The following is a 25,531-nucleotide window of genomic DNA, read 5'->3' on the forward strand; positions in this document are numbered from 1 at the left end:
GAGATGAAGATATATGGCAGGGTGTTCAACGAAGATGGAATGGCAAGTGGGTTAATTGTATATGGAAGGTGGGCGCACCAGTAAGACTATTGATGTCTTAATGCTGTACATGAAACCAAGCTATTAAGATAAAGTTTCTTAAAAAAAGAACTTCCAGAGCAATGAAAATCTTGAAAACTATTCAAAGTTCTTGACCAACTTCAATGGTCCTGTAATGGAATATTTTGAGTATGAGAAGTTCAAGATCACTTCATCGACACAGAGCCTTGACATATAGTCTAATTCACCCATTTCAATTCCCCACATGTGAGGGCTGAAGCAAACTGTTATTGATATGTGTTCCAGTGGGAGATCGAAAAGCAGTGGTGAAAAAGGATAACCGTGTTATGTGCCTCTCACAGGCAAACAGGTGTAGATGCCCAGCCATTCATATGCATTTTCTCTGAGGAACCTTGGGGAGTTGAGTTTTGTACTTAACATACAGTAGGAGGCAAGAGCGGCACCAACAATGTCTTCCTTTCATAAACCCGGCTTGATCATTGCAAGCAAGTGACTGCACTATGCCCTGCCGTTTTCCCCCAATTATTTTGGCAAGCTCTTTGCACAGTCGTTCACAAATCTAATTGGCCATTAAATTACACACAACGAAGTGTCTTGATAAGGCTTGTGGACGACAATCACAGTGGGTTGCTCCATGTTCTATGAAAACTGGCCTATCGCAGAGTTGTTATTGGATATTTTAGTTAAAAGTAGAACCAGCTGAAAAGTATTTGAAAGGAAGAAGGTGGTTAGCACTTAGTTGTGATTTGAGCCAGCTGAAAAGTATAATGCTTGCAAAAATTAACCTGAGTCTCTAGGATGGATTATCATTGCAATTAGCACCATAGGGCCAAAATGTCACACTTCCAATTAATGTTCTGCCACTAAAATTGTCATTTTAGTGAATGTAAAGAATCACTAAAACACATTTAAAAACATCTTTATAGTTCTGGTTTGGTGTGCCTTATCCTCTATCCTTTTCACTTTGGGTGAACTTATCTTGTAACAATGGAATAATTCACCTAATCATGTTGCAACAGTTTGGCAGCTGAGTATTCTTTCCTGGAACGCCATCTTGACATATTCAGATAAATTATCAAGCAGCTCTGTTTATTTCAGCTCCCATCTTAATCTCTCAAGTAAAAATTAGAATTAGATCATTTAATAGCAATATGTTCTGGATTTATTATAAATTGTCTCCGAGGCACCCTTCACCATGCTGGTTGTCTGTAAAGTTGTATCACAAAAAATTGCATTGCACTCTACTGTTCCATCTTCACACAAAATACAATCTCAGTTTTTCAGTTGCTTGAACTTCAGTTTTGTAAAACAGACAAAGGGCCTCGTCACGAGTTGGGCAGTAGCCCTTAAATGCGGTGGTAACGCTTTTACTGCCGCATTTAAGGGTTCTCCCAATCTCGGCTGGCAACATTTACCTCCAGCTCTAGACTGAAGGTAAATGCTTCACAAAAATGTTGATTTACGGTGCAATTACTGCACAGTAATAGCACTGGCTGTAAATGCACTGAGAATCCCCCATTGGGTCCAATGGGGAATGGGGAATTGCAGTTACCACCCAACACGTGATCTGGCGGTAATACTGCCAGAGTGTTGGCCGATTTTGTGTAAAATCAAATTTCCTGCCGATTCTTTCCAGAACATGTCACAAGATTTTTCCGCCTCTTTAAATGTGCAGCCAAAATTTAGATTCACAAATCTGTTGTTTTTACATTTTTCACAATTTTACACAATAAGTTATCCGTCTTTTTCAAGTGTGTTCTTTGTCCTCGTTAAGCAACAAATGGTTGTTTAGCTCCACCTCTTTGTCTCCCTGCAGTACAGGAGCATCTCCTCCCTGTTTGCTTTTGGCAGAGGCCATTTACGACTGTCCTCACACCTAGTATTTCCTTAGCAGCAGCTGTCCATTGTTTCTATGGCTCTGTAGACCAGGTTGTTTCCAAACCCTATAATTATTGCTTTGATGTGATTGCCTGCTGGAGGGAAAGGCCTTACTTCTGTGAGGAAACCTGTTATTCCAGTTTTGGTAGCTTTAGCCAGGCTTGATTTAATTGTTAATTCTGTTGCATTTTTTCTTAGCTTAAAACAAACTTGTGGTTTCAAATAGCAGCTAGAATTCTCATTCAAGATGTTAAACCATGGGATCACAACAATTACAATATGAGTTACCATCAGTACAGGCCTCTTGGATTGCAAACATTTGATTTCAGTTTACACATGTTTAAGGTTTAATCAGGCAGGCTCCTGACACCTGTCGTCCCGCAGCCCTCTGCTGCACAGAGACTTTGACATCCACAGACAGGCCACGTTTTCTGTGGAAATCCTTTTATGCTTTCAGCTTTTCAGGACCTTGCAAGTTCACAATGATTGCTTAAACTAAGTGAATTGTAGCACCCAGCAAGAATTTTGGATGTTTGAGGGTGTTCTTTACCGGCATTCTGCAGTTTCAGCAACAAAGAAAAAAGGATTTAAAGCAAGATTTTGAGTTTCATTTAGCAAAGCACTGCCTTTTCCTTCTGTACTCCATTTTCACTTGTTGTGGAGCCCAGTGACATATTCCAGGAGTGAGAGCTTGGTTCCACCAATGACAACATGTGTGGCAAATTGGGCAGCCATCTTTTTGTGTGTTGCAAAGCGCGATTTTCAGAGGTTTTGGCGCGCACAAGGGTTTTGCAGCCATTTTGCTATTTCTGGCACCTTCATAACACAGTGCTGCAGCATAGCAGAGCAGAAGTGGGTTAAAACATCCCACAAACCACCCCACACACCCCGACTCTCTCTAACGCCATCAATTGTCCCACTCCGACCCACCAAACACCTACCCTAGCCCACCCTATCTAACCCCACTCACCCTGTCTACAACCACCCACCTTAACCACACCCTATTTACCACCATCCACTCACCCTGCCCACACCCACACTACCCCAATGCACAGACCCTACCCATAGCATCTTCAAGACCGGAGCAGGAGCTCCCAAGCGCAGTCGCCGTGTGCTGCAGGAGCAGCACACCCACCCTCAATGATTCGTATTGCTTAGGTAAGCTCCAGGCAGAATTTGACTCTGCCCTGTAGCCCCTCAATCAGCCTCCGATCCGCACTCATAGCAGCTGATTCCTTATATCATTTTGCAATGACGCTACACCCTGATGTGCGCGTCTCTTCCTAATCTGCATTTATTGCAAAAGCTGTGATCCAAATAGCATCGGCTATTGAATTCCACACGAGGCATCCTGCCTCAAGATGGCCACCGCCACGGAAAGCACTGCGGTCTGACCACGTCCCACTGGATGCCTGTCCTTCATTGTCCCGCATTTGCTGGCATACCTCATTTACTCTACACACAATCGCCGGCAGGCGTAGGCCGGGCCAGGAAGTAAGGCCAGAGAAAGAAGGCCACTCCCCTGACTGAGCTGAGCCCAGCCACACATAGCATCTTCAAGAACGGAGCAGGAGCTCCCAAGCACCGTTGCCGTGTGCTGCAGGAGCAGAACACCCAACCTCGATGATTAATATTGCTTAGGTAAGCTCCAAGCAGAATTTGACTCTGTCCTGTAGCCCCTCAGTCAGCCCCTGATCTGCACTCATAGCAGCTGATGCCTTATATTATTTTGCAATAACGCTACACCCTGATGTGCGTGTCTCTTCCTGATCTGCATTTATTGCAAAAGCTCTGATCCAAATTGAATCGGCTATTGAATTCCACATGAGGCATCCTGCCTCAAGACGGCCACCACCACGGAAAGCACTGCGGCCTGACCACGCCCTTCATTGTCCCGCATTGGCTAGCATACCTCATTTACGCTACACTCAGTCGCCGGTAGGTGTACGCCGGCCCAGGAAGTAAGGCCAAGGAAACAAGGCCACTCCCCTGACTGAGCTGACTGAGCGTGTCGCGCTGCGAGCTGCTCCAAGGCCCTGTGCCCTACAGCTCTGTGACCTGCTCACCTGCAATACTCTGCCTCATCCTGGTCCAAACTCTACTACTGGTGAGTCACCTGCCCACCTCAACTCTACTGGCTGATGCCGACTACTGCTCCCTGCTCACCTCCAATGTTAACACAAATTGTGCTGTATAGCATGTCACATCTATCTGCTTTGATGTTAGCTTAATCCCCACTTCCCTCGATTCCCACTCGCTCCTCGACTTCTGCTGATAAGCACAACAACGTCCGGTCATCCACTCCCTGATAGAAGAGGCCGTGTCTCTAACAATAGCGATTACGACACCGCCCGGCTCCCGAATATAACATTACCTGCATCTGTATATTTGACGATCATTTTATGCAAACTCGCTGGCTGTAATATCTATTTGCATGCATGATACGCAAGTGTTTACTTTTAACCTGCAGCCTGTGCTCCTAGTTATCAGCATATGCACATTCTTTCATGTATTGCTAGTCTATGTTTAAACATCATTATTCTGTCTTACTACAGTACTGCCCACCTATGTACACGTCCCAATCTGCATTTCACTTACTACCTACCATCCTACTAATACCAATTGGTAACAACAGGCAACAGAACCTAGCACACTATCTGTTAGCCTTCTGTGTCATTAGCCTGTAAACCTACACTGTGTCTTTAGTAGCACCGATCTAGCTATCAAATGAAATGTTAATTATCATGCCTAGTTAGATTTGCCTTACATGCTTATATATATATATACCTAAACACTGATATCTGAACTGCTCAAATGTATTCCAGCAATCCTAACACCTCAACACTACCTCATCAGCGCACCCTACCCAACATCACCTCCTCCTCCCTCCTCCTCATCACGCTCACCTTCTGGGCAACCTGCAGTATGCCCCACACACTCACTGACCTCACACCACCATCAGACCCCTATCACATTGCACACTAAACAGTCAGCTACTCTGAAGCCCTCCTCCACTGCAGGCTCTGCCGACTCAGAAATCACACCAAGTACCACAGCACCTTCCTTAGCACCCTACTCTCCACCCACTTTAGGAACAGCAGACTTAGCACTCGTACACCCACACCACACACCAACCCGCACCCCCCAAACTTCACACACCACCCATCCCTTCAACTTACCCCACCCAACAAACACCACTCACCGTCACACACACCCGCTGCTCTTCACTCCACCACTACCAGCACCAACAAACAACCCCCAACATCCACACACAATAACCTCAAATGCGCCCTCATCAATGCCCGCTCCGTCCATGCCCATCCCATTGAAATCAATGACCTAATCACTTCCAACAAACTAGATCTACTAGCCATATCCGAAACATGGCTCCACGAAGCTTCCAGTCCCACCATTTCTCTCACCCTCCCCCAGGATACTCCATCCTGAGACAGGACCGCAAGACATCTAAGGGCGGAGGTGTAGCCCTTATCCACAAGAACACCTTTTCCATTAGATTATGTAGCCAACAATGGGAGAACAATGCTGATCTCCTCACGGCCAAGCTCTCTCTCTCTCCCAACTGCACAATAAACATCATTATTACGTACAGGCCGCCAGGATCTCCATCAGGCTACCAAAAACAACTCCTGCAAATCATAGGCAAAAACCTCAAAAGCTCCACTAAAACCATCCTACTCGGTGATCTGAACCTAGGTTTACTTGACCCTAAAGACAAAATAGCCACGTCCCTGACCAAAGAACTCTCCCACCTAGGGTTCGAACACAGAGTCACAGCTCCCACTCATTGTAAAGGCCAAACCATTGACTGGATCGCAGACCATAACTGTTCATCATCCATCACCGACATCTTAGCCCTCCCATGGACAGTTCACCACAGTTCACCACAATATACAATTCAGCCACACACAAGACTCTCATTCATGCCCCTCCAGCTAAAGCAAGAAGCTCTAAAAAACTCACTAAAGCCAACCTCGCCCCATTTCTCAACACCCCTGAGCTCAAACCGCTGTTCAATAATGACCCCACCTCTCTCGCCAAAACCTATGCCCAAGTCCTCACCCAAGCCATTGAATCCATAGCTCCACTAGAAGAAAAAAAAAAGAAATCCATGCACTTCAACTCCTGGTTCACAGAAGAACTATCAGCTCTCCGCACCAAGAAACGCAAAGCCCTCACTAAGTGGCAGTCAGCACCCAACCAATCCTCTCTCAAAGAATTCAAAGAAATCTCCTCCACTTACAAAAAGCCATCTTCTACGCCAAGTTAGACTCCTACAATCAAAGAACCACTAAAGCCAATTTTAAAACAAGAGAAATCTTCTCTATCTTCAAAGAGCTCAATACACCCATCTCTAGCCCAGATGAAATCATTAAGGATGAAGCCTGATGCTCCAGCATCCAAACCACCCTCCTCAACAAAGTTAAAACACTCCAAAACAAAATTGCATCTCAGCGCAAAGCTCTCCTGAATAAAAACTCCCCCCTACCATCTTCCTCTCACATGCCACCCTCTCAAACACCCCTATTCGTCTTTAGAGACATCACAGAACTAGAAGTCACCGACCCCCTAAAAAGAATTCAACCTTCCATATGCAAAGGGGACATCTGCCCTCCTACCATTATCAAAGAATGCGCAGACTCTCTGGTGCCTATCATAACAGCATTCATTAATTCCTCATTCTCATCAGGAACCATACCTCAATGCCTAAAAGAAGCAGGGCCATCCCTTGAGCCCTCCTCGTCTAATAACTACCGCTCTATCACCACTGTCCCCTTCCTCCTCAAAATCCTAGACAAGGCCATCCACAACCAAATCCAGCAATATCTGGAAACGCACGCCATTCTGGGCAGGAGACAATCAGGCTTCCGTAAGGACCATGGCACTAAACCACCCTCCTAAAAGAATCAAATCACCAAAATAATGTACACTGGTAAACCTCCCCTCCTACTTCTCCTAGACCTCTCCGCTGCGTTTGATCTCGTGGACCACAACATCCTCACCTCCCACCTCTCTAACACTGCAAACTTCTCACACAAAGCCAGCACCTGGATTACTTCCTTCCTAAAAGGAAGGGCCATGAAAGTATACTCTGACTTGGCCAATGCACCCCCTGAAACCATCGACTGTGGAGTCCCTCAGGGATCGTGCACTGCACCCACCCTCTATAACCTGTTTACCAAACCTCTCTTTGACTTACTGATGCGCTCAGCATAGCGTACACTAACTATGCCGATGACACCCAAGTCCTCCTCCCCCTTACTGGAGACCACACCCAAGATACTGAAGCACTCATTCAGATATACGCCACCATAAAAATATGGATGGCCACCAATGGCCTCTGTCTAAATGGGGACAAAACCGAAATCATTATCCTAACACCTAAGGAAACCTTAGGCAAACCTGGCACTGAATACTCCCACTTCACCATTGACAACACCAACATTCTGGTCTCTGCATCTGTTAAGACCATAGGAGTCTACTTAGACGCCACACTTTCTATGACAAAACAGGTCAGTGCCAACTCCTCCGCATCCGCGCTCACCACCAAACTCATCTATGCCATAAAACCCTTTCTAACCTCCCAAAATAGCGTATCCATCACCAGAGCCACCATAGGAGCGAGAATAGACTACTGCAACGCTCTACTATCAGGCACCTCTACCAAAAACCTCAACAAACTAATAGTCAAAATAACGCACTCCGTGCGCCTGTGCACATACCTAAATTTGACCATGTATCCTAAGCAAGACGAAATGCTCATTGGCTCCCAGTTAAGGAAAGAATCAACTTTAACATCCTAACCATTACTCATAAATGCATCAACTCAGCCGCACCTTCTTACTTATCCGAAACCATACTCAAGAACTCCTCCAACCATCCTAAAAGAAGTCATCATGCTAACCAACTCCTCATACCCACCATCAGAAGACCCAAAGCCGGTGGCATCGGCTTCCCCTACATTTCACATAAGCTATGGAATGCCCTTCCTAACTCGCTCAGAGCAGAACCCTCGCTGTTCTCCTTTCGCAAATCACTCAGAACAATACTATTTACATAACTCTCCTCACCTCTTCCACCTTACTTCACACCTTAGATTGGTTGTATCACTTCAGGTTTACTTCTACACTTCATCTCGCAAAACTGTCCTCTAATGCAAAGGTAGATCTAACCACATCTCTGTAATGCAAATTTCTATGTAACCACTTTGCACTCCACTTTAACCAGCAAGTTTGTCCTCTCTGTATCAGCGCCACAATGCCCTCGGGCTGTTGTGCGCTTTAAAAATACGAATAAATAAATAAATAAAATGGTCTCTCCACACCACTGCACCCAGCCCACTCTACCCTGTGCTGTCTGCCCGAATCCACCAACCCCACCCCTGCTCTCTCTACTCCAACCCACCCTACTCACACTCTATCTACCCCAACCCACCATCTCCCACTCTCTCTACCCCATCCTACCCTACACTGAATTGCTCTAGCCCAACCCCCACTCTCTCCACCCGCACCCACCCAATTCCCACTCTCTGTACCCCACCCCACTCCCACTCTCTCTAACATACCCCAGCTCTCACTACCCATCCACCCTATCCCTGTTCTCTACCCCACCCACCCAACCACCGCTCTCTCGACCCCCACTCACCCACCGGACCTCCATTTTCTCTAGTCCCACCCACCCAACCTACCACCACTACTTCTTCCCTGACTGACCCATCCTATCCCTGTTCTCTCTACTAGCACCCACCCACCCAACCTCACTGTCTCTATTAAGACCTGCTCCCTCTACCCCCACCCACCATCCCTACCCCTGCTAGCTCTACCGCAACCTAGTCTACCCCCACTCTCTCAACCCTAACCCTCCAAAACCCCACTCTCACTATCCCCACCCACCCTAATCCCACCCTCTACCAACACCCTGCCTATCCCCACCCACTCTACCCCAACTCTCTCTACCCTGCTCTCTCTACCATCACCCACCCACCATACCTCACTCTCTCTACCACCACCCACCCTACCCCCACTCTCTACACCCACCCACCCTACCACTGCTCTCTCTACCACATCCACCCCCACTCTTTCTGATAAACCCACCCACCCTACCACCACTCTCTCTACCGCATCCAGCCTACCCTCACTCTCAATACCCCACCCACCCACACTCTTTCTGAAAACCCCACCCACCCCCCTCTTTCTACCCCACCCACTGTACCACCGCTCTCTGTACTCCAACAACCTGCTCTACCCCTGCACTCTTTAAACTACCTGTCCACCATGCCACCCCTCTCTATACCCCCACCAACCCTACCCCTGCGCTGCCTACCCCCACTCACCCACTCTAGCCCTGCTCTCTCTACCACCAAACACCAACCCTACCCCTGCTCTCTCTACCATCACCTTCCCACCCTACCCCTGCTCTCTCTACCCCCACCAACCCACCTTACCCTGATCTCCCTACTTACACCCTACCCCCACCCTCTACCCCAACCATCCTTGAATGCTGCCTGTATTGGGCTGATAAAGCACCATAATAGTGCTGCCCTGCATAGCAACGGCACTTTCCTCACATGGAACTAAAATGTATGTTTTGTAGCTTATTTGCATACCCACAGTGCATTGTTCAGTGGTTCAAAACTGGAGGTGAACTTCCAGAAATGGCTAGTGGGTGGCACAGTGACATTTGGCTTGTTTGTTGAAATGGCCTAATCTACTCCAAGATACCCCTGTGACCCCTTAAGGGTTCCACCATAGCGACTGTACTGGCTAGAGTGTATCCTATCCAGTTACGCACAATTTGTCTAACTCTTTAAGCCTGTCTCATCAGTTCGTATTGATGGTGCCCACTGGCCAATGCAGTGTGCTGCTCAATGTAATCAACAGCTAAGTGCTCTTGAAAATGCCATCAGCTCTTTTAGCCTTATAAACAAATGCATGCAGACGTAATGCAACTACAGTGGGCCTTTTGTTGCAAAGGCAGGTAAGTATGAAAACCTGTCATGGTTCATCCTAGAGCGATTGAAATAAAATAGCTTAATATTTAAAAACAACACGAGTGAGACCTTTCTATTGGTTCCAGGTAATGGAAGCATATTTTCATGTCCCTGCCCATCAACCGCAGGCAACTTCCAGCTTCTAATTCATCCTCAGCTTTAGTTTACGCACACCAGACAAAGGGAGAAATACACATTTCACTTGAGAATCGTAAGACTGCTGAGCCTGATCAATCGAAAGAGTTTACTTACGAATATTGCGTAAGCTGTTCCAAATTATTGTGCATGTTTATTGGATATGTCTCTCCGAGATGAAACAGCTTCTCTATGGCTTCATAGATGAAAATGATGCAGATGAGCGAGGCAAAGGCTTCCTCTGTGAAGCGAGTGATGTAACAGACGAGGGAGCTTGCATCCGTAGCCACAAGGATAATGCAGAGGATGGCTGTCCACAGTCCGATGCTCGCTCGCAAGGAGAGGTATGACAGCCCGTAATCTCTGGGGAAAAGCAAACATGGAATTGAACATTAATAGCATTTGCAAAAAGTCATGTAACAGAAATGGTTTCCAGTTTGGGCTACAAGTAGAAACTATTGCATTAGAGTACAGATATGGAGGAATGGCATATGAGGGGGGGACACACAGGCTCCAGATTTAAAACCTGGGGTGCTAATGGCAATAACTCATGATCCAGGAGGCCGTATTGGGTGGTAATGGCACTGCTTAATCCCAAGTACAACAGTGGCACTGGACACGAGACTGTGATTGAATCAATATTGGTGCCAATACGAACACTGTTAGGAGAATTCAAACACTCCAAGATAATGCCTTGAGAGCTGCCCTAGGCATAGCAAGGAAAGATCACATTTCAGAGACAAAGAGACAGTATAACTGGTTAACTACCAGCAACAGAATCCTGCTGAAAGCCGCCTCACTCACTTACAAATGCTTGAACAACACCGCGCCTGGCTACCTTACTGAGAGATTGAAGAGAAAATCTTCAAGCAGGCCGACTAGAAATGCCAATACTAATTGCCTAACTGTGCCAAGATTTAAACTGTCTAAGGTCGGGGGTGATAGTTTACCAGTCAAAGCAGCACAACTCTGGAACTCCCTACCTCTACCCTTGAGAGTTGACGAAACATATGTGAACTTCAGACAGAATCTTATCAACTGGTTTAAAGATAATCTGGCAATAAGCCACGGGACTGAGGGCCAATACCGCCCCAGGTAATGCCCCTGGGGCCGTAGTTACATGTTTCGGAACAGAAAAAATAAATAAATAACTAAAACAGCAAAAAAATGGCCGCCGGGAAAGGGAAAATGTAGTCCATTTTCCCTTTCCATGACGGCCATCGGGAGCGGGCGCGCTGGGAACACTCTGTTCCCGAGAAAAGAAGAAAAAAGAAGGTAAGTGGGGTGGGGAAGGAAGAAAAAAAAAAGTACTGCGGTCTCCGCCGGGGGACGATGGAAGCCTCCAGCTGTGTGGAGGCTTGGAGCGGGGATGGCCCCGCTCCGAGTCTCCACACGGCTGGAGGTTTCCATCATCCCCAGCCAGAGACTGCGAGATAGAAGGTAAATGGGGTGGGGTGGGAGGAGAGAGGAGGAAAGGGGAAAAAAAATAAATGTCTTACCCGAGTCCCCGGCGGGGGACGAGGGAAGCCTCCAGCCATGGGGAGGCTCGGAGAGGGGATTGCCCCGTTTCGAGCCTCCTCATTGGCTGAGGCGTTGCCACGCCCCTTGCCGAGAACAGAGTAGCCAGCACGCACGGCGTAAAAGGAAATACTGTGTGGTATGGCTCGCAAATAAGCCAATCACCACGCTGTATTCCCATTGCGCCGCGCGTGCCGGGTACTAATGACCAGTAATGCATTTGGTTCCCTTTCACCTGCACTGTAAATAGATCCATGATTGCCTTTGTTAAATTATGTTCTTGTTCTACAGTGTTTCTCCTAGCATTATACTTACCCACCTGCTGTTGTACATCATGCACTTCTTTATCTGTCCTGTATATCTTTTATATGCCACTGTGTAACCTAAGCTATAAGTGTTCTTGTATCTCCTGCGCCCTGATACCCTTGGGTCTGGCGCGCATTACAAATAAATAAACAAACAAACAAACAATATCAACCAAAAACACTAGTTGAAGAAATGGAGCAAACACAAGACAACACACTGTTCTCACTGAATTCCATGCCTTTTCCATAAAGGAACATGCCCCACAGAAGGTGTACTGCTGGAATTATTCACCAATAATCCAGAGGGTAATAGTACCTGGGAGCACTAAATAAAATGCATAGTCCTTCCCATGGGATGCAAATGCAGTCATATCAGTCATGTTCACATTCACTATCTGCCACTTAAGCTCGAAAATTACATCCCCCTGAGATGCATCAGACATAGCCAATGGCCTGCTCATGGACATGTGGATATCTCCCACTAACAAATCACACCAGTTGCAACTCCAATAATTCTTTTGAAGCACAGAGGAATTAAAATCTCCTGCTCAACGCAGGAGGTGTTGGTCAAGACAATTGCCATCTATACCCATGACCATATGAGTGTGCCTCAAAAAAAAAAAAAACTGCCAAAAACCTATGAAAGATCCCTTTAAATCCAAAATGATATTTTATTAGATATAAAATGGGATAGAAAAAACAGGATTGCATAAAGGGGTTGGTGTAGTTGGGATGCTAAAGCAAACTGTGTATGTAGTATTGCAGGGAAGGCACCCATAAATATCAATTGCGTGGACAATTCCAAATAGAGTCATCTTAATAATATAAAAGGCCAGATGTATGTTTGTCCGATGCTGTCATCCGCATTGGAGGCTGCCCGAATGCACAGAATGATCTGCTAGAGGGAGCTGTGGCCTTAGGAAATACAGTGCTCCAATTTGCATAGCTTAGAGTGTTTTCACCACTAGAGGGTGCTGTAGGCATTCGGATATATAGTGGTCCTTTTCATGAAAACCTGCACTTTGGCCAGTGTACATGGGCCTGTACACTAGTATTTATTTAATGTTATTTATTGGGTATTTATAATGTGTCTATACAGCAAACAGTTTTTCTAGGCGCAACAAGACAAAAAGGAGGGGGCAGGGATGAGGAAAAACAAAAACAGTCCTACTAGGCCTTGTGTCATTTGGATCGTGCAAGTGCAGTAACAAGAAGTGTGGGGGAGAGGGATGGGGGAAGTGCCGTTCAGGGTGGAAGGGTCCATGGGTTATGCGAGTGCCAAGGGGAGGCCAGGTGGACAAGTGCCAGGGGAATGAAGAGAGAGCAGGGAAAGAAGGTCCACATGCTAAGTGAAAGGGATGGGCTTGAAGGGTTCAAAAGGGTGCAGGCTTAGCCAGGCTAGCGCAGGGGAAGGGAGCCCAGAAGGGCAAGTGCAAGATGGGGGGGGAGTCAAGGGAGACCAAGTGCATGTGTAGACTGGTTGGGGCGGGCCTGGTGTCCTGTAAGAATCTGAAAGAACCAGGCAGCCAGTGAAAAGGAGGCAGAGGGGACATTAGCAGGGGAGGGAGAGAGGGAAGAAAGAAGAGAAAAAGAAGGTCTTGAGAAGATTCCATAACTTAAGGCGATCCAGCTCAACTCTGAGAAGGCAGGAAGGCCATTCACGAATGAGGCACCTGCGAAGGAGAGAGATCTACCCCCCACTCTCTGCTTGGAAAAGCATCTGATCTGAAGAGAGTTGGAGCTAGAAGACCAAAACGGCTCTAGCAGGTATTTAGGGAGAGAGAGTTGTAAGTAGTGGGGTTGAGGCTCCAGAAAGCCTTGTGGATGATGCAGAGGGTCTTGAACTTGATCCTCGCTGTTACAAGGAGCCAGTGGAGAGATTTTAGGGCAGGGGAGATGTAGTCTCTGGGCTTGAGCCCGAAGGATAAGTCTTGCAGTCATATTCTTTATTAGTTGAAGGGGGTGAAGGGAGGAGTTAGGAGGATTCAGGAAGAGGTTGTTGCAATAGTCCAGGCTCGAGAGGGCCAGAGTCTGGAAACATTGAGTTTCTGGGGGAAGGGTAGGAAAGGGAGAATGCCTCTGAGGAGGAGCATCTGAAAGGAGCCCTTCTTGACAAGGTCTGTGATGTAAGGAGAGGGAGGAGTCAAAGATAACACCAAGGTTTCTTGCCTCACAGGAGGGCAATGGGAGGGGCCCCTAGAGGGCAGCCAGAGTGTAGGAGGGAACAAGGGAACAAGTAGCATAACAGTCTTACTGGCATTAAGGCAACCATTGTTAGCAGTGCTCCATGCCTGAATAGCAGACAAACAGTCAGGAATGAGAGTGGAAGAAGAGGAGGCCGTGGTGGGAAGCTTGAAGGAGAGCTGTGGGTCATCCGCATAACACTGGAAGTTAGGAGAAAAGGCGTAGACCAAATGGGCTAGAGAGGCAAGGTAGATGTTGAAAATCCAAGGTGAGGGGATAGAGCCCTAAAGGACACCACAGGTGGAGAGAGAGAGATGGAGGAGAGAAAAGGGTCTAGTTGAACTTGGGAAGGTCAGTCAGCGAGGAAGGTGATCAACCAGTCCAGAGCCAGGTCCGTGATGGCAAGGGTATCACAGAGCCAATTTATAAGGGTGGCATGATTGACTGCATCAAAGGCAAAGGAAGTTATGAGAATGGAAGGAGAGTTGGAGTCGAGATTAGAGAGCAAGTTTTCACAGGTGTTCAGTTTACGTGCCTCTGGCTGTTCTGAAGCCAGAATGGTGGTCATGGAGACAACCAACAGATTTAGTGTGGTGGATAAGCTAGGAGATGGCCAGCATCTCCAAGAGTTTGCCCAGGAAGGGGGTAATGGAGATAGGGCGGTAGTTAGCCAGGCAGGAGGTGTCAGCAGAAGGCTGTTTGAGGAGAGGGTGCACAAGGGAGTGCTTGAGGAGTAGCAGGAAGAAGCCAGTGGCAAAGAAGTGGTTGTAGAAACCAGCCATGGCTGGACCAAGGCAGGCAATGTTGTCCTTGATAGTTCTGGAGGAGCAGGGGAGCACCTGTTTGGATAAGACTTTCATAGAGCTGACTTGTCTAGAGACATCATCAGGTGTTATGGGAGAGAAAGAGGAGAGAATGAGGGAAGGGGACAGGGGGGCCAAGGGAGGCCTGCAAGCCAGTGAGGGAGAAGGGAGTGGTGCAGGGAAGAGTGAGGACAGGATATCCTGAGTTTTAGTAATGGGGTGAGAGGCCAGTGCAGTGCAGAGGGCCAAGGAAGGAAGTGGAGAAATAGAAACTGCAGTACGATTGGTGCGTTCCTTGCAGATTTTGAAAGGTTCAGCTGTGTTGTTAGTGACCCCAGAGATGCGGATTTGGATATAGGCCTTCTTTTCCAAGCAAATGTCTGTATTGCCTTTGGAGCAGGCGGCAGGCCAGACTGTCAGAGGATGTGCTCAAAGTATGGGAATAAAAACCATAGATCCCCATCTCAAACCATCCTTTCAATTCCCTAATATGCTTTGTAAATCTGTTAAATGTTCCCCATCTAAAAAGGATAGTTACTATTCTTGTCTGGATTTGAGCAGATGCAATGGGGAGGGAAGATCTAACTCTGCAAGTAAACTTGATCTTTTGACTTGCTATGATGCAATTTCAGATTGTTCTTCAGTGAGAGTAAACCATATGCATGGCCATTTCACGGAAGAGCACAGACCCTTTACATTCAAGGTCAGTGGTTCAACCATAACTGCTGCTTGAGTGCAACAGCTGTACAAGCCTGGCGGTCCAGAAATAAGGGTGGCGGTAGCAGCGTACTGACAACCTTTCCGGGCAGCCAGAATACAAGTATGCCTGCAGGGGCCATTGCTCTGGCAGGTCTGACCGTCCCCTGCAGGCATAGTTTCTCACAGAAGCACAGGCACTGTTAGCAACGGTACTGGTGCTTGCATGTCCCCATTCCTGTGGAGTACTAGAGGACTCCAGAGGAATCAGGACTTACACTTTCCGCTACCTGACATTCCGGCCCGCCGGGGCTTGTAATGTCCCAGTGGCACTGCAATACCAGGCATTGGAACAGTGTTACGAGTTCGGCGGCAACCGGTAAAATCATAATGAGGACAAATGTCTCACCTTACACACATTAATTGGCACCAACCTCCCTAAACAATGCTTCAACATTCAATAATCCCTCTCATTGCCTTCCTGTGGAATATTACATGTGTCAAAGTATATTAGATTTGTCAAGGTAGGTGTCCAGAAGTATATTCCAATCCATTACAGTGATCACTAGTGCTCACTGTTTTTCTGCTACTACCCTATTCTAGTATGGGAGAAATAGTTGTTTGGTTCACCTAATGCCCTAAAAGGTTCACGATCACCTTGACATCATAAAATCCTAAAATGTACCTATTCTGAGCCGGCGATAAGCCCCTTCTGCCTGAAAACAGCTCCTATACTATGCATCATCCTTTAGCGTCATCATGGCCCTTCTGAGCAGAAATGTGCATTCTTTAAACTGTTTATGGATACATGCATTCTTTGCCACAAGTTGCTCTCATGGCCTTAGCTTTTGGAATCTCTATGTTCATTATCTAAGCAGGGGCATCCACATATGATCCATGTCCATGAGATGATCTAGCTAAATGGGAATTTTCAATGTTATCCATTCTTAGTTCAATTATTCAGTCATTCATGTCATGGCCTTCTTCCTTTGAAGCACCCAGGAAGAAAAGTTGAGCAAACCGTTGCACTTATGTCATCCGCCGTAAGGCAGAGGACGAGATTGGCGGATTCTTGCTTGTTGGAATTGGCGAAACCGACATAGAGGGTTTTAGTCCCTCTTTTGTTTCCTTACGCACAGCTCCGTGCAGTATTTAATCTTCGCCCACAGGAGATGCGTTGCGTTGCAACCCTCGATTCAGGACGCTTCCTGTTTCCGGGTCCCTCTCGCTTTGGGTTTCTGGCTTCCTTCGGTTCTGCCAGTGACTTAGCTGTTTCGCTTCAGCGATTCTTTGCACTTGTGTGCGTTCCTCCCTCCTCTGCTCCTCCTCTCTCTACGGCCCTCTGCCGTGCCTTGCTTACATATTTTTTCACTCGTGTTCAGTTCCGGCTCTACAGAGCCTCACTTTCTTTCTCTCTCTCTCTCTTTCTTTCTCTCTCTCTCTCTTTCTCTCTCTCTCTCTCTTGCTATCTCTCTCTCGCTCGCTCTCTCATTTTCTCTCACCCTCAGGGTTTTACCCGGGTCTCCGTAGTGCCCTTACCTGCTCCCGGTGCTCCTGGACCTGGTGCATTCCCTGCCTCCTTCTCCTCCCTGCACAGCAAGGACGGCTGCTTCTTCCGGCGGAGTCTTCTACTCCTTTTCACTCATCCAGAATCTCCATCTACTGGACTGCAATTTACCTTCTGTGACATCGCTCCTCACTTCGTCCGGTTGGAACTTTCTCCACCTCCTCCAGTCAGCACCATTGGGGATTTTGACTTCTAAAGAAGAGCCTGTCTTTCATCAAGGGTTTTTTCCCTCTGGGTTTTTTTTTCCCTTTCCGGCTTGATTCCGGAAGGGGAGCCACACGACAGCTGTTCCTTAGCTGTCACTGTGGCTTCTCTCTGTGACAAGCAAGTGCATCCCAAAAAGAAAAGAGACTACCTCACCCAGCGACGCCTCCAGGAAACCAGTGAATCCAAAAGCTCAGGTGTGGAGAACGTGGGCATAGGGGAGGAGGGCAGCAGGAAGGAAACCTCGGCACAACTTATCACATCGCAATATGAGGAGAAGCTTCTCTCTTGCCTTACCTTGGACTATTTTCTTTGTATGGAAATCATGGAATTTTATAAAGTATCTAGTGGTCCTTTTTCTGCTCTAATTCATCTTGGCCTCACTGTTCTGACCCTGTCCAACTAAATGGTGTCTAGATTAGCATCACCTAATATGAATTGTTATGTATGTTATATTCTCACCTCTTTAATGATTTTCCATCCCTTTCTGAAAACAATATGTAGCTTCCCAGTGAAGGTCTATTAGTTATTTTGTTTTCCTAATGAGGTCTGTCTCTCATTTCTACATTAACTTCCCTTCCTCTTAGTTATAAGTTCACACTGTGAACTGACGATAGAGTGATTTTGTGCAGTTAATAGCACAACTCTGCATGCTTGCCTCCAGATCTTGATCAGAGACTGTGCCCCATGCTTTCTACCATCGCTGGCTCTCGATTTCCAACACTGATGTTGATATTGTTTTATTCCATTTTCTTTCCTTCTGCGTTGTATCAGTTTGAAAACAGGTCTTGATCTTTCTCTCCTTTGCTGTCTTGGTCCGTGAGGGCTACACTGGGCCAACCGCACCCTCAAGAGAATGGGTACATTCACACCAAATCCTCTGGTTACCTTGTTTCCCTACCCTCAGAACCCTCAGGTACTTGATCACAATCTCAGCCTGTATTAGAGATATCAGCATATAATGGCCACAATCAGCAACATTCACTCCTTCAGCATGGTGAATTCAAAGCTTTGGAATACATCCAGTTATTAATGTATACTATTATTTTCACAAAACGAAATGTTCTCAACTTGGTATTAGTCTTCTTCATTTAAAGGTTATGCAGTTATTGGGCTCTGTTCTAAAAAGTCAGCACTTTTTCACCAGCCTGTGAGATATTTATAAGCCTTCTTTTTTCTCTTTCTTTCCACTAGCATAGGGGTACATGAGTCCTCGCTTTATTGCCAGCATGCACATCACTGAGGATGCTCACTTCGGGTGGAGCCACTTCATCTGCTCCCAGCTTCCCCTGTCTGCAGACTTTTACTCCTGGAAGTAAAGCGAATTCCACTGTGGCACTCCACAGGACACCTCCTCCATTCCGGTGAGCTTTCATTTGCTGCTATGCCTTCCTCACCATAGGTGGGCACCCCAGATCTGAACATCTTGTTCTCCTGCTCCCAAAAGTGTACCTGCATGTTTGGAGGTGAAGAAGTTGCCTATGCGTCATATCGATTATACTGAATACACTAGTACTGCTAGGTACGACAATGCAATTTACTGAATTTGGCAGGGAGCCTCTATTTCTCATTTAAATTATGAAAACACGTGCAGGCACCTAGTCACCTAGACGGGATATCGATTACACTGAATACACAGTACCAGAGTAGTTAGATACGACAAGGTATTTTAATGAGTTCAGCGGGGAGCTTCTATTTTTAGTGCTATCACGCCTTAACTGGGTACAACATTTTCTTCAAATAAACTCAAGTCGGCGTGATGGAAGTAAGTGATTGGTGTCACATACTTCAAAAACGCAACCTGTTATTGTTCTATCGGTGGTTTCTGGAGTGGGGAGATAAAGATTTTCCTCAAATTCACTCCATCAGTGGATTAAGACGTTTACTTGCTGTGGCCTAACGTTGCCACTACTAAGCTCAGATAAACAGATTCTGAAATTGAGTTATAGGTGGAATTGTTAAGTTGGTGGACTAATTTGTGAGAGTGATTGTTTTATGTAGGCCGTACCACTCACCAAAGTAAAGAATCTAATGGAAACTACATTCTCTTGAAGCAAACCGAATTTAAGGTTAGTCATTTTGAGATAGATAACCTATGTAAAATTTGGGAACACAAAATTTGGACTAAAGTATAATGGTAATCACAATATTTAATTGCAGAATCACAGGTGGAATTGGAAATGGGTAGAATGATACATCAGTGTTGAACAGGCCCTGATGAAGGATTTGGCATCCGAAACGCATCAGCCACTAATTTAACTGTCACTTAATACAACGTTTGCTATGAACTTGATTCTTAATTTGAACAATGAAACATGGATGTTGCAGATATTTAATAAACTACAAACATTGCTTCAAAAATGAAATTGTAAGAACAGGATGATTGTGATTGATAGCTGGAAATGGTGTATTGTAAAGACCATTATCGAAAGTGTTATTTTGTGTATTGTGTGTGATTTTTTGTGAATCTATAGGTTGAATTTGAATTAAATTGGACCAAACGTTAAACTAAGTACCGCTGCACGAGGTTTGTGATCTGTGCAGCATGTGAAATGTCATCTTTATAACTCATTTTATTTCATAATCATTGTACATTCCTATTGACATTGATTTGTTACTGATTACTCAATATTTGGAGGTCTAACAGACTCCGTAGGAGTGCATAGGGGTTACCTGTTGGCGACAACAGGATATATAGGTATTTTAGGTGCCAAAAGCACCCAGACACCCGGATCAACATTGAAAAGCTTGAAAGACAAGAAGTAAAGTTATTTGAAGAAGGTCTACTTCTCTGGCTCACCTTAAACGACCCCAGTGACGTTTAAGCTTCCTTTTCAACCTTTCAAAATACCTTTTGAATAACTTTACCATTTTTCTGCTGAAATACTTGACTGAGAACCCGGTCAACACATCCAGTGTGCCCTTTTATTTTAAAGTCTGATTTATCTGTGTTTTCCCTTACAGGTTTGGATAAGTAATTTTTTAGGTGTGTGTATATTTGGTAATTTAAAGATCTTATTGTTATAGAACCTTGGGTGGACATTCTTTTATTTTGGTACCACAGTTTTATTTTTGTTTGGATTGCTCTGTGCCACCTCATACCTTTCCTGAAGATTCTAGCTTGCCATCGGCCCACATTATCAAAAGAGGCGAACGAGCTATACCTATCCGGCACAATCTGGTTCACCTTTATAACTGGTATTAGGGGCTCAGTAGGCGTTTTAGTCACTATTCATGCCCGTATTTCTACAGAACAGTACTCATTTGTTCCCATACGCCATCTTTTCTTACAATCAGACCACACCCCTCAGCCTTCGTTTCAAAGATACGGTCTTCTCCCTAATGCCTGTTTCACTGCTTAAGTTCATGCTAGTGGTCTCCACTCTAAAGCTTGAATGTCAAGGTGGTGTAAAGTGCATAAAGGAAAGGTCTGTGCATTAACACTTTTAGTGGGTCTCAAGTGATAGCTATGGAGCAATAGTAGCCTTTCCAAACTAAAGGGTCTCCAGTACGTTCCTGCTATTCTTCAAGTGTTAAAGATGTGCTGTAAAAGAGCTATTTTGAAGACGCTCAGGGCGTGGCAAGTTGTGCAATCAGATGAGTGGTGTTCCAGTGGTACGTGTAACAGGGTCAATGAACTAAATTGCGAGCTATTGCCGCTGTACTTTGACACAATTGGTTCAAGGAGGATATCTGATCACAAGAGGTGATTGGTTGTCGAGGAAAAGGGTATCTGTACCAAGAAGGGGAGGACATGCCTTTGGACTATATTTCCAATAAAACAGATGGTTGCTTGTTTAGGGACCATATTCCAGGGGCAGGTAGACAGGTTCCCTCGTTTCGGTTTGTTAAAACAAAATAGTGAAAATGCCAATTTTCAGTTAGTTTCGCTCATGAGGGCTTGCACTTAACTACCCACTAAAAATGTTATCACTGTGAACCTTCGAACTGAATAGCCATGTAACAGATGTCTGTAGGAAAGTCTTCAACACCATGCTCTTTTTATGATGAAAAACAAACTGGCAGTTGCTGCTTTACAATCATCAAAACACTGGGGGCAGTATTTCAGACGCGTTGTAATGATGCAAGTGCAATAAGCACTAGTGCAAAAACATTTACCTGTGATACAGTTTCGCACCAGGCGAAAGTACTCGGACCAGGGCAAAAATGCACCGAACGAATATGTCTTCCCCACTAGGACCATGTTTGCCCTCGTGCTAATTGCACTTGCATTTGGAGTTAGATATCTGCAATACTGCCTCAAAATGCATATTTTTTTCTTAGATTCAAAATAATTTGCAATTCTCATACTTAAGAAAACTTACTTGCAAAATTTGAATAAAATCTTTTCAAACACCAGCACTGGTCCTGTGCTACCTAATATGGTTAACGGTTGTCCACCAAAGAGGCAGTAGGCAATTCCAGTCATAGAGGCTCCAAAAAGAGATTCAATTGCACTCTGTAGAGGGGAAAAATTGTTGAATGTTGTCATGTTTCACTATTAAAAACGTCACGACTAGTTTTGGTATTTTCTTCTGAAATTGACATTACAATCGTGATATTGAACAATAAAATGCAATAATTCACCATTTTACCCCAAGTTAGAATTTCCTATAACTACGGGCCCCCTCATGAGCTCAGCTGTAGTTCCCTGGTAGATACCCCAATGTCATTTAATGTTCCCAGAACTCCTTCTGGTGGCAAACGGGTGATGCTGCCCCTGCAAATCCTTCATTTCTGGGTAGAAATGTCGAGGAAGAACCACCAGCCAACTGCAGGAGGTTTATCCTCCACATTACTGCCAATCTCACAATTGGGCGGTGTAGTAAACGCAACAGTAATTCCATCACCGCCACTTTTTCCCACGCTGGCAAACTCATAATGAGGCCCGATCGCATTCAAAATAGTTTACGAAATGACAGAATTTTGAAAGTCAAATAAAGATACAACACATACTATACGACCTTCAGTAGCTTCTCCGAGAAGACCTCCAAAGGTGATGACTGGAGACATGCAAGCACAGTAGAGGAACAGAAATGATGCAAGACACTGCAAACTGAAAGCATCTCTGAAGTCACTCCAGAAGTATGGAGCTTTTCTTTTGATATCCATGACCAACCCTCCAAATAATCTATATAAAAAAAAGAGAAAACAAGAAAAAAAGCAATATGATCAATAGGGGACAAAGTATGGCCTTAGAAGACAAAACATGTTTTCAGTATCTACTGGAACATTGCAAACTTTTCTTGGAAAAAAAAAATATACATTGTGTGTCGGCTCGCCTTCTGGCATCCAATCAGATTCTGATAAATAATCATTCGAGGTGGAATACGTCGGTATTCAGCATATGGAGATTTGGTCCCGCTTCGAGCCTACTCATTGGCTGAGGGGCTGCCACACACCCCGGTGAGGATAAGGCGGCTGGAATCCCGGCCGAGAATCAAAGGATTCCCGGCCGGGTAATACCTTGGCTAGGGCCAATCAGAATGGCTCTTTCATTCTTATTGTGCCCTCGCCGGGTACTAATTAATAAAAACATGTGCCAAAGTGTAATGGCCTTCTGCACGCTTTTTCAAGGGAGGATTATCCAAGGCTATCTGGAAGAGAGAGCAGCAGCATTGGCAATGCCGTTTAACTGTCTCAAGGACTGCACGTGCGGACCATTGCCTTTAGGCTGTACCAGCTGGCATCCGGTCATTAGCAGAATATTGGAAGCACAATGGCAACCGTAACACACGGTCTGGGCTTCGATGGAAATGTTCGGCATTGCCTACCAACTAGGCACAATATATGTGCCATTGCCCACAGTTAATTTCATTTGTGTGAATTAGGATTTTGCCCCACTACCCATAGTGTTCCCTTCTCACCCTTGCAATTCACAACTCATCCCTCTCAAAGCACCATGTACTTACACATACTCAGTTTTCTACTCACAACCCTCCTTTTAACATTCACATGGAGATGCCATGCCCATCACAGCATTGCACGCCTTTCTGCACCCTCCTAAACTCACTCTCCTCTAATCTCCCTGTATTTCGCACCATCCATGAAAGGCATCAGGGCTATATACCCAATCCCTACGATGATAGCCCCACTTTAATGCCTTCCCCTCGATCCTTGCGCTAAATACATGGGAACTCGTACATCGACATGGAACTCGGGTTAACACAAGCGCATCACAGGTGTCATGTGATAATGTAACGCGTGATGACGGGAAACATCATCACGTGTATCAATGAAGACGGCTCTGCTTCAGCACCCAAGGCAGTGCACAAATGGGGACTGTGTGAGTGCCTTCCCCGTCTCTGTCTCTTTTATTACCCAGGCCCCACACTAGTGTACCGCTGGTCCCTCAAGGACATAACACTGGCGACAAGTGGGTAATCAAGGCGGCCCAGTGCCCTGGGCTGCGCAAATTTGCGCCATCCATCACCACCGGTAGGTGCAGTGACAGCTTAACGCCGCCCATGTGCACCGGCGTTTGTTCAGTCCTGGGACTGTTACGTTCCCTGGAACAGCGGTATCCCGCCAGTAAGAGTGCGATGAGCGCCCCCATCACTGAAATCAAGGAAAAAGTGGCGGTATGCCACATTTTTGGAACCTCCTCAAGGGAGTACAGTCTAGTGTCCTAAGGAGAGGCACAGCTCCACCTCACTGATGAGGCCCAACAAGGCTGAAACATGTGTATGGGGTTGCTGTCGGTACTCTTGTTCAAAGGAGGTTTGCCTGGCATTTTGGGACTAAGACTGATATGCAAATGGGTATTCCTCCTTCATGAAAAGTACATTGAGCTAAAAGCGATGTCTGCGAACTCTCACAGTTGCTAAAAACCACAGAACAGGTTATCATGCCATGTTCTTTCGAGAGAGGGGCGCCAACCCTTTTTGCATTTTTGTAAGGAACTTGGGGTTGGTCACCCTAGGTTATATGGGGGAACACAGACGTTGATCCCTTGCTCACTGTGTTCAGAGAGGCAAAGCGACACCTCACTGATGGGGCCCAACAAGGCTGAAACACGTGTATGGAGTTGCTGTTGGTGCTCTTGTTCAAAGGAGGATTGCCTGGCATGTTGGTGCTGGACTGCGCTTGTGGGAGGGACAAAGACTGATAGGCAAACGGATATTCCTCCTTTGTGAAAAGTACAGTGAGTTAAAAGTGATGGCTGAGGACTCTCACAGTGGCTAAAAACCCCAGAATATGTCATCATGCCATGTTCTTTCTAGAGAGAGGCTCCTGCTACGTAGACGTTGACCCCTTGCTCACTGTGTTCAGAGAAGCACAGCACCACCTCACTGACCTGGCCCAACAAGGCTGAAACACGTGTATTGGGTTGCTGTTGGTACTCTTGTTCAAAGGAGGTTTGCCTGGCATGTTGGTGCTGGACTGCGCTTTCGGACGGGACAAAGACTGATAGGCAAATGCATATTCCTCCTTTGTGAAAAGTATAGTGAGTTAAAAGTGATGGCTGCGGACTCTCACAGTGGCTAAAAACCACAGAACAGGTTATCATGCCATGTTCTTTCGAGAGATGGGCACCTGCTACACTTTTTTTGCATTTTTGAAAGGAACTTGGGGTTGGTCACCTTAAGTTACCTGGGGGAACCCAGACATGGACCCCTTGCTCACTGTGCCCAGAGAGGCAGAGCTCTCCGTCACTGATGAGGCCCAACAAGGCTGAAACATGTGTATGGGGTTGCTGTTGGTACTCTTGTTCAAAGGAGGTTTGCCTGCATTTCGGTGCTGGACTGCCCTTGTGGGCGGGACAAAGACTGATATGCAAATGGATATTCCTCCTTTGTGAAAGGTACAGTGAGCTAAACGCAATGACTGCAGACTCTCACAGTGGCTAAAAACCACAGAACAGGTTATCATGCCATGTTCTTTTGAGAGAGGGGCGCCTACTACCTTTTTTGCATTTTTGTAAGGAACTTCAGGTTGGTCACCCTAAGTTACCTGGGGAACCCAGACGTGGACCCCTTGCTCACTGTGCTCGGAGAGGCACAGCTACACCTCACTCATGAGGCCCAATAAGGATGAAACAGTGCAGAATCATATGCAGTACCCTTTGGGAACACCACACACATTTAAGACTACTAGTGCAAGTAGAAATTAACCTTTGATACAAGCCTGTACTACACAGTAAAGTGGTAGCGATGGCTGAGCAGCCAGACTT

At 46.0% G+C, this 25,531-nt stretch overlaps 1 protein-coding gene across 8 annotated transcripts in view; it reads right to left on the bottom strand.

Annotated features, from left to right (window-relative positions):
• The window catches only part of SLC4A10 (solute carrier family 4 member 10), a 1,479,043-nt gene that overhangs the window by 220,793 nt on the left and 1,232,719 nt on the right, over nt 1-25,531 (bottom strand). For all 8 annotated transcript variants that reach the window (XM_069616332.1, XM_069616329.1, XM_069616333.1 and 5 more), the window contains exons 12-14: nt 22,315-22,489; nt 21,684-21,817; nt 10,199-10,444 (exon numbers count right to left, since the gene is read on the bottom strand). In XM_069616332.1, coding sequence (XP_069472433.1) covers nt 10,199-10,444; nt 21,684-21,817; nt 22,315-22,489 — 555 coding nt within the window. The remainder of the gene's footprint in view (nt 1-10,198; nt 10,445-21,683; nt 21,818-22,314; nt 22,490-25,531) is intronic.

This window comes from Ambystoma mexicanum, chromosome 9 (genome assembly GCF_040938575.1).
Source record: "Ambystoma mexicanum isolate Mex_15411 chromosome 9, UKY_AmexF1_1, whole genome shotgun sequence".
Taxonomy (NCBI): Eukaryota; Metazoa; Chordata; class Amphibia; order Caudata; family Ambystomatidae; genus Ambystoma; species Ambystoma mexicanum.